We start from the raw sequence: 10,481 nt of genomic DNA, 5'->3' as shown, positions 1-10,481 counted from the left end.
CATCCCTCTCATGCGGTCCTTCTCTTTGATTATCTTAACCTCAAACATTCTTCAATAAAATTCACTATGGAATTTAAATCCAAACAATTGCTTGTCGTTTCTCGATTGTAACGTGTCTAAGTCTGGCGGTCGTTTCAGACTTTCATGTATCGAAAACCGACATTTACCGGCTTGGGTATGAGCTTCTTTAGCTTCTGCTCGTTTCGTTTCAAATTGAATAGTCTTCAAACTTTGATATACCGCGGCTATACGGTTTGTTCTACCTTCCATGATATGCATTTGGAATTCGCATTCATTCGTAATATATTTCAGCTTAATGGTTTTCCATCGTGCCTTGTGTTAAGTATAATCAAACGCTTCTTATCTAACAAATTTTCTGAAACTGTGACTGAATGCGATAGTAAGAAAATTATTTATTGCACATTGCCCTATTTTGGTAGTGCGTCTGAAANTCGAGGATAGGCATCTTCCGTAGGCCAGACGAGCCAGGCCCTTTGAGTAATAGTAGCCTTTTACAGAAGGGGAAGAAACATATAGAAAAAATATTGAACGAAAACCTTGAGTTCACTGCGACCAATGATGGTGATTTTGGCCATACAATATCTGAGAAGGCTAAGCTTGATATCAGGGCACTCGAGGATGGAATACTCGACCGTGTTTGGTCAAATCTCCGTAATGTTGCTCAACACATGCAGGAGTATTACTACGAGTTAGTGGAAACAATGAAGAGGAAGATACACTCATTTATTACAATTACTGATGCCGATGTTGCAAATCCATCAGAAGCTCGATCCTTTAAAAAGCGTCTAAATGATGGCCATATGCGTACATCAAACCTAATACATGAAGTTAAAAATGTACCTGCAGACCAGTTGGCGAAGAAGATTAGCAATAGCGTAACTGCCTTAGGCATTGATGGGTGTGCAGAGGCTATTCAGAGTATTTCGAAGCAAGGGGAATATTTTGCATTTCTGAGGGTTGTGAGCCACAACTTATTAGGTACTAGGACATGGGGTCACTTGTTGCAGCCCGTTGAAACCTACCTCTTGGACTTCAAGGACGATATTCAGCAGGATATCAATGATGTTACAGGGAAAATTATCGAGCAAATGCAAACTAACATATCTAATATCGCAGCAAAAATTAAAGAATATTACCAAAGTAAAATGCGTTCCATGATATTTCAGCTATTACAAGCTGAAATAAACTTTGGACATGCTTTCATCATGAACATGACGAAAAAGATGAAACGTTCAAATACAACACAAGATTTGTCAAGAAAACTTCGAGAGGGTGTTTCAGATGATGATACCTTTAAAATAAGCAGTGACGCAAACAATGTTTGGAGACATGGAAAGTATTTAATATTTTTACAAATAATAAGCAATGAAACGCTATATACCCCATCACCATCTCAATTAATAACTCCACTCAATGAAGCAGCAACGTATCTCAAGGAATCACAAGGATGGTACGAATTCTTGACCAATTTGTATGAAAAGTTATCTACATATAACGTACAAAAAAATAGAATTAAATACAACGTCGCAAACATTGCGGACTGGGGACAAAATAATAAACAGCAGGGAATATCAATAACGCGACATAACTTCAAGCAATTTATGGAAAATATGAGAACGTTCAATGTGATGGGATATAATAAAATAAAAAATATAGAGGCTGATGATATACGAGTTGAGGATTTGAGACAAGTGGCGAGTTTGACGTTGAACAAATTCCATGTCTCATGTCAATCAAATAAACTCACAATCAAAGGAGGTTACATAAGACTTAGTGAAGCAATCGTGGAAATTGGGAATTGCAAACGCAACACAACAGAAATATTTGCTCTGAACAAAATATTTATTGACAAAAACCTAAATAAAATAGGGGAAAAGCTGAAGCTCGTAATGATAGCCCCGACATGGGAGGTAATAGGTCGTAGAACAATAAACTTGAGTGGGGCTGACGCTCCGCCACATAATCCACCTAAGGCAAGTGACGGCGAGGGGGACGGGGGGCGGGGAGCTGACGGTAGGCCTGGCTTGCCCGGAGGACCAGCTGGGAGTTTCTTTGGCGTAGGCACAACATTCTTGAATGGAAATAGGTTGAATATTGTGGCTAATGGTGGACATGGGGGGCTTGGTCAGGATGGTGGGAATGGTGGACCCGGTAGCGATGGTGATTCTCCTAGTAGTGATATGAAATACTATAATAGTTATGATAATAATTATTTTTGCGACTCACTCTGTTTTGGAAGTGGTGAATGTCATGGAACATCCTTGAACGACTTTCAATTATGTTATTTGGGGGTTACAGCGAAAGGCTTCTACTGTAAAGTGTATGGTTTTGTTCGAGTTCCAACATTATTTTACAACGACGAAATGTTTGAGATTGATATTCACGGTAAAGACGGCACACCAGGTGGAGATGGTGGGGATGGTGGACGAAATGGATACGGAGGTAAATCAGGAGATGTTATGTTAATTACGCTGGGTAACGATGCAGGGATATCAAGTTTTAATAACAATGGCAGTGATGGAACAATGGGCAAAGGTGGTGAAGGAGGAGCTGGTGGTAGGGAAGGATATTCCATTTATCTTGAGTGTTTACGACAATACGCCCTTTTTTTTAGAGCAAAAGACAAGTTCATAGAATTGGTACATAGAGGAGATCGCGGATACGCTCAATCTGGAAATGGAGGAATTAATGGAGCTAATAGAGCAAACATCCAGAACCCAGAACCATCAGCAATAATCAGCTTCAAGGCAAAGATCATCAATAATTATAAAAGTTATGCGAGAGAAAACTTAGATGTTGATGTTGGTGGCCGCATTTGGAAAAACGATATCATGAAATTTATCCGTGAATTGGATACCAACAGAGATATTAAACACATGTAAGATACGTCAGAATTATTATGGGAGAACAGAGGCTTAGTGATTTCGTCGGTTATATTGTTGAATATGGAGGTCAAGTGTCCTAAACTAATCAATTGGAGACTATTATCATTGTTTTTGAGATTTTTTAGAATATTATTTCATACGTTTTAGACTGTAAGTTTTAGAAAATAATAAAAGTTTAATCAAGTATTATAAGCTCTTTAAATTGTGCAATATTAAATAAGTGTTCGTATAAAGTGCAGTTTAGAATCTACGCTATTAACATTTAGTTAGCTGTTGATGGCGTTAATAGTTAGTTAACTCTCAACTTGGGTGGACTGCTTGGTATTCCTGGACGATGTCATCGTCTTCGGAAAAACCTGGGGTGAGCACTTGAATCGATTGGCGCTGGTACTTGGCCGCATTCGGGAGGCGAACCTGAAGCTAAAGCCTTCGAAATGTGTTCTCGCCAAAAAGAAGATCAAATTTTTGGGGCATATCGTCTCCAGCGATGGCGTCGCCGTTGATCCGGATAAAATAAGATCAATCCAGGAGATCCCGACACCAAGAACTCCAAAGCAGGTCCGAAGTTTTCTCGGCCTGTGTTCATACTACAGGCGTTTTGTCAAGGGCTTCGCTCAGATCGCGTCGCCATTGCATCAATTAACCAGCAAGGCTAAGACGTTCCATTGGACCGAAGCGTGTGACAACGCGTTCAGATGCTTGAAGAAAGCGTTGGCGTCGACCTCTGTCGTTCGCCATCCAGACTTCGAACGGGAATTCATCTTGTGCACAGATGCCTCCTCGGAAGGTATGGGAGCGGTTCTTTCACAGAAAGATGACAGCGGTGTAGAAAGACCTGTGGCCTTTGCAAGTAAATCCCTAAACCCTGCACAAAAGGACTATAGTGTCACTAAAAAGGAATGTCTGGCCTTGGTCTATGGAGTAAAAAAATTCCGTCACTACCTGCTGGGCAGACGGTTTATTGTGGAAACGGATCATTATTCCTTGCAGTACTTGCAAAACACCAAGGATAAATCCTCAATGATGAGTCGATGGTCAATGGCCCTGTCAGAATATGACTTTGTTGTTCGCTACCGGCCGGGAACTAAAATCTCTCACGCTGATGGGTTGTCGAGACTGCCGACCGCTGAAAGCGATGAATTAAGTAATGAAGTAGAAGACGATGTCGCAGTCTTGGGACGAATAGCGCATGGGCCAAGTGACGAAGATCTCAAAAGAATGTTAGAAAATGCAGAAGGGGAACAGGGCAAACTCAAGAGTTCAGATGAGCCCTTCTTAAAAGCACTAGCTAAGGTGAATCTGCAGCGAAACGAAGATGGCCTTGGTTGGCAGTGCGGCGAAAGGCGCTTGATGTTCCCCAAAGAAGCGGCCAAAGTGATGATTCGGCTGCATGCTGACCCAGCTTGCGAAGCACACTTGGGACGGGATCGGCTCTTGCATCAGTTCCGAGAAAGATTTTTCTGTCCGGTGGACTATAAATTGGCTTCAAAGGTGTGTGCAACTTGTTCCGTCTGTCAGGCGAACAAAAACTACGGAGCCCAGAATCGTGAACCTATGGTTTCCGTCCGTTCGTCCAGGCCCTGGGAACTGATGACGCTGGATGTAATGGGACCTTTGGAAGAGACGCCCTCGGGCAACACCTATGTCCTCACCGTAGTGGACCACTTTACGAAGTACCTTGTGGCCATCCCTATGAAACAAGCGAATACCGAGAGCATCGTGTGCGGCCTTATGCAACAAACCATCTATCCGCTGGGGGTCCCGGAAGCATTACTGACAGATCGTGGGACTCCGTTCCAGTCGAAGCTATTCACGGATTGGTGTGCAGGGTGGGGAATCGAGAAACGTCAGACGACATCGTGGCATCCTCAGACTAACGGGACCAATGAGAGAATCCATCGGACCCTCAGAAACCTCTTCCGTTTAAACCTGCAAGAGGATCAACCATGGGATATGGTGATTGGGTCACTGTCGTTGGCTTACAATTTGACCTTGAATGAGACGACTGGCTTCACGCCCTATGAATTGATGTTTGGTCGTCGACCTCGCATCGCACTGGATCGCGAGCTGGGGGTGTCTGCTGCTGATTACCCTTGTCAGTTCGGGTACGCTCGTGATCTATTCGATCGGACTCAACAGAACATCAACAAGGCTTGGAAAAACACCGAGAAATCTCAAGAGAAACAGCGAAGACAGTACGACAAAAATGCTAAGAAAAGTAACTACGAAAATGGGGAACTGCTCTGGATGGCGTCCCCACCCGCGAAGAAGAAGTCACTGGGAAGCTTGTGGAAGGGCCCGTTCAGGGTAATCTCTGATCACGGTGCCGTTGTGACACTTGAAGTAGATGGGAGGCCGTATCTTATTCACAAAAACCGCGTAAAGCGGTATGTGCCACCAATAACTTCGACTCCTGAGGATAGCGGTTCTTCACAGGAGGACGAAAGGAAGAAAGGAAATTCGGGGTTAGTTATAACGGGCAAATTGGATAGTTCGGGGGTTGAGACGTCTGGAGGGGAGTTATCGAGTAGCTCTACTTCGGAAGTCGAGTCAATGTATAATCTAAGGTCGCGTGCTAATCTTCGTCTCCCCGTTCGTTTCAGGTAAAATTTTGTTCATTTAGTCCAAGTTTTGTTAGCAGTAATGAGTGCGCTTTCAGAGAGCTCACTCCTTGGAACGGAGCAGGATTTGATGGATGTACAGGTGACGGCCGAGGAAGAGGAGTTATTGTTACGGAGCCCTAGGAGCGCCAAGAGGAAGGCGAAGTTGAAGAAACGATTTGAAGAGCTCTTCGGTCCCGAGGATAATGAAAAAGAGAATAAACCCAGAAAGAAGAGAGTGAAGGGACGAAGAGAGAACGTTTCCGGGTCTAGTAGAGGGAAGGAGGGTTCTGAAGCAGACAAAGTGCATGATGAGGAACGGAGAAGACGGCGGGAGGAAGAAAGGGCTCTCGCCAGGATCAGCCGAAACCTCGAGAAGATGGCAGAGGCGTGTCAGCAAAGAAGGACCGTGGGGGCGGTGAGCCCGATGGATGTAGACGTGGTGGAGGTGGAAAAGAACCCGGTGGATGTGGAGGTGATGGAAGTGGAGAAGAACTCGGTTGAGATGGAGCTGATGGAGGTGGAGCGTCTCAGCGAGCCGGTCTCGTACGGACCTTGGAAGTTGCTTCCCATTGACTGTACTAAAGAAACAGCGAGTGTAGGATCGCAAACTGACGCTCCTGATTTTTCGTCAACGTTTGGGATCCCCTCGGTTAACCCAAAATTAAGTGATGAGGAGAAGGCTCGGCAGCGACGGCGATGCATCGTTTTGGCGGTGCGGGGACTACGGGATCAGCGAACTCAGACCCCAAACATCTCTGCGCTGAGCGCGGTATCAGACCGGATCAGGGAGCGTGCTATTTATCAAGCGAGGGCGCTTGACGCTTGAGTAGGGGGCCGTATGACGGGATGCTTATTCCGTGGTATATTTTTTTTGTTTACTTGTACGTTCGATTAATCCTGTGCTAGGTTAGTGACTAGTCAATTGTTGTAACATTTATTTTGTGACTGCAACGAGGAATCTCATCTAACTGTGATATTATTATTTTGTTAACTAAAGGGTTTAATTTATTTGTGACTAAACAATGTGTGAGCATATTTTTATTTCGAGACTGAAACTAGGAATCTCCTTTGTTGTGATATCATCTGTCTGTAGCGTTGCGTGCAATTGTCTGCTAGACGCCATGCGTCGTCTGCTAGCCTCGACACGTTTAGACTTACTCTATGACATGTTAATCGTAAAATATTACTTGACTAAGATTTATTCGCTTTAATGTGCCATTATTTTGCCGAAGGACTTTATCTTTTGCGATAATCGTAGTGATTTATAGTTGTTAATAGACGATACAATCGTTAAGTAAAGATGACCATCTTGCGTAAGGAAGCTAGACATCTTGGAGGTAGATGATTTATAAGAAGTCAATTATAACTTATAGTCATGTCGTCCAAATGTTAAACTCTTTACTAATATGATTTTATTAGGTGATGTTACTTCTCATTATATTTGATAATGCTTAGTCAATATTCATTTGTCTAGTCTATTGACGAACTGGTATCAACTCAGGCGCTCGCGAGTAGTTATCCTCGAGTTATTCTATCTTAAATCAACTCTCACTTGTCATTATTTGACCAAAGGATTATATTATGATTCTATTTTGTTGTAATATACTATGTTGTCTATATCTTTGCATATTTAGTAGCCCATTTCTTGTACATTGACTGCTTGTAAACGAGGTGTTGTTGTGGGCTCATTTTGGCTGAGTTACCCCCTCATTGTGTGCGCTCGGAAGTCGTGTGTGCTCAGTGGTGCTGGGTTGGGGTGACACGGTAACGAGCCTCAATGATCAGTTCAGGAGGAGGGAGACTCGGAGACGCTCCTGGTGCAGGGCAGCATTTTCGTGTGGAGTGACAACTGGTGTGGTTGAAGTGTCAGTCGGTGCTGATGCAGCAGTGCCTATAGATGCAGTTGCGGGTATTTTCAATAATTTATTAATTCAAGTCATAATTTTTTAAGAATTTCTGTTAATTGTTAGTTATCAATTAATTTTGTTCGATGAATAAAATTTGCATGAATTAGTCTCAAATGCTCATTTCTTTGCATATATGTTTATTCTTGTTCACAAGAAACATGACTTTGGTAAGGATTGAAGTTCAAGCGGCTCGACTGCGTATTCATCTTTTTTACAACACTTCTCTTTAACTTCACTTCTTGTTTGTCTGTCTGTCTGTCTGTCTGCTACAAATATTTTAATAAAAATTTAACACACTTCTACTTATCCTATCGATTTGAAATGTTGCACACTTGCGTAAAGTTGGAGACAATGCTAGAATCAAATGACAAAATAAATGATAAAAATAAAAATTACATTTTTTAAATTAAAAAAAATGAAAAATTATTTTGTCAGCTGCAAATCTTATAACTGATATTTGACACACTTTTACCTGTCCAATTGACCTGAAATTTTGCACACTTGTGTGAAGTCAGAGGCAATGCATGAATCAATTGACAGAATAATTAATTTTAGGAAAAAAATTTTATATATAAAAAAAATGAAAAATAAGGTTTTTTAATATTAAAAATAGAACGAGAAATTCATTTTGCACCTTTAACATTGGAGACACTGGATTCATTAGAAGTGTTGTCTTTAAAAAGTAATTTTTAAACGTATATTTATATTACATTTTGGTTTCATATATGATGATTTTCATCTATCAATAAGTAAATGATATTCATATATAAATGAATACCTTCATTAGAGTTCAAGGAGAACCAAGCCCCCAGGTGCCTTCAAGTTGAGGGCACTTCAACTTGAAGGCACTTGAGTTCAAGTTGAGGGCACTTCAACTTGAGAGCACCTGAGTTCAAGTTGATGGCACTTCAACTTGAGGGCATCACCGCTGTGCCTGCAATATCAAGTTGAGGGCACCTCTTCCGCCTGGTGAAATTCGTATGAAGAGCCATGCAATAGATTCATTTACTGCACCCAAAGCTAAACTGATATTTACACCTCAAAATGTGAACGCTGACTCACACTCTGGTAGTAAATCAAATTTCCTGAAGTTAAGATGAACAACACATTATAGATAATTTTAGTTAAGGAGTGGCGTATGGAGATGACTAATTAACCTTTATTTTGTCCAGTGCCGTGTAGAGACTCCAGTACAATAGATAGCCGTGATATACGGCAGATAATAGTCCAATATATTGCCTAGACATCACAGATCTGTCAGTGTGATCTCCCATCAAAGCGATCTATTGTATCCATTGCTGTCTAGAGACTCCAGTGCAATAGATATTCATGATATATGGAAACTAAGAGTTCAATATATTGCATAAACATCACAGATCTGTCAGTGTGATCTCCCATCAAAGCGATCGCCTCCCAAATGGGGGTCGTACAAGTCTTCTTCTTGGCCGCCGCCATCTTGCCGGTAAGTTATTAGAGCGCCGTAATTCATTTCAATATTATTTCCTATCATCTAAGCATGTGAAGACGTCATTGAATAACTCTCACGAGTTTGTTAATAGTGAAGACGTGTAATTTACTATTAATACTAAGATCAAATTACTTATGCAAGTTGCTGAATACATTTTAACTACATTAATGTAAACAAATGAACATGTTTCTTGTGTGTGTTCATGAATTTTAAAATGGTTATAGTTTCATGAATTTCTGCAGTAAACTTGTGTATTGACGGCGGCTCAATGCGCATAAGAGCCTCTCGCTCTGCTCCTGAGTTGACGCAAATATGCGCACAACGACGATTTTCTGTTGAGAACAAAACATCTCCTTTGCGGTGCTGTCATTATGATCAAAAATTGTTCATTGAATATCAAGCTCTTTAGTATTAATTCGGGAAACATTTTTCAGACATATAAACGAGAGAAAATACATTACCAAAAATCGAATAGGTGAAATTTGTCCTACATTAATATGAGAACATTCGATTCCCGTATCTTTATTTATACGTTCTTTCTTGTTGCCTATTCATTATTTATTTATATAATTTATTCTTACCTATTCACAGTTGGCCGCACATTTTGTTATATATTGCACATTTTGTTGCGATCAATTTCCTAGTTCAGTTATACGTGAAATTAATTAAATTGAGGCGGATCCACTATAGGCGGGTTATTTAAAAAAATCGATATCGTTCCACTGAAACCCATCGTAACTTGCTTGCAAAGTTTTCTTTGGTTTGTTATTTTGGAACTTCAAAAAAACGCTTAGGCTTCAAGGGTTTTGATGTGTTATCGTTCCTTTTGAGGAACGCAACATCAAAACAATATTCTGTCTCTGCCATGCACGNAATATTCTGTCACCGCCATGCACGCAACATCAAAACAATATTCTGTCACCGCCACGCACGCAACATCAAAACAATATTCTGTCTCCGCCATGTACGCAACATCAAAACAATATTCTGTCTCCGCCATGCACGCAACATCAAAACAAAATTCTGTCTCCGCCATGCACGCATCATCAAAACAATATTTGGTCACCGCCATGCACGCAACATCAGAAAAATATTCTGTCATCGCCATACTCTTCCGTTGTCAAAATTTACAGGTTGTCTGGGTTATTTTTTTATGTCTCATAACTTGAATGATGTTGCTCTATCATAACACGAAACTCGCGTTGTTCTTCGAAGCCCAGAAGGTTTTCAAGGAAGTCATTGAAATGAGACCAACGCTACTAGTAAGGCTAATGATTGCACCCTCGCTAAACTCCCTGGCACCGTCCTAACAATCTCTTGTACTCCTGATTGTGTCCTCGCTGAACTCCATGCCACCGTCCTAACAATCTCTTGTACTACTGATTGTGTCCTCGCTGAACTCTATGCCGCCATCCTATCTATCTTTTGTCCTGCTGATTGTGTCCTCGCTGAACTCCATGCCGCCGTCCTACCAATCTCTTGTACTGCTGATTGTGTCCTCGCTAAACTCCGTGCCGCCGTCCTACCAATCTATTTTACTGCTGATTGTACAATTGCACTCGCTGATTTCCATGCCGCCGTCCTAACAATCTCTTGT

General features: G+C 41.5%; 1 protein-coding gene across 1 annotated transcript; it reads left to right on the top strand.

Annotated features, from left to right (window-relative positions):
- Positions 1-458: 458 nt before the first annotated feature.
- On the top strand, positions 459-3,206 carry LOC125178834 (the record flags this gene model as incomplete). The annotated part of the gene is given in 1 exon segment (XM_047883527.1): positions 459-3,206. A coding segment is annotated over 1 exon segment (2,214 nt). The 3' UTR covers positions 2,904-3,206.
- Positions 3,207-10,481: the final 7,275 nt, after the last annotated feature.

Source organism: Hyalella azteca, unplaced genomic scaffold (assembly GCF_000764305.2).
Source record: "Hyalella azteca isolate HAZT.00-mixed unplaced genomic scaffold, Hazt_2.0.2 contig13178, whole genome shotgun sequence".
Classification (NCBI taxonomy): domain Eukaryota; kingdom Metazoa; phylum Arthropoda; class Malacostraca; order Amphipoda; family Hyalellidae; genus Hyalella; species Hyalella azteca.
This window is presented reverse-complemented; position numbering and strand designations above follow the sequence as displayed.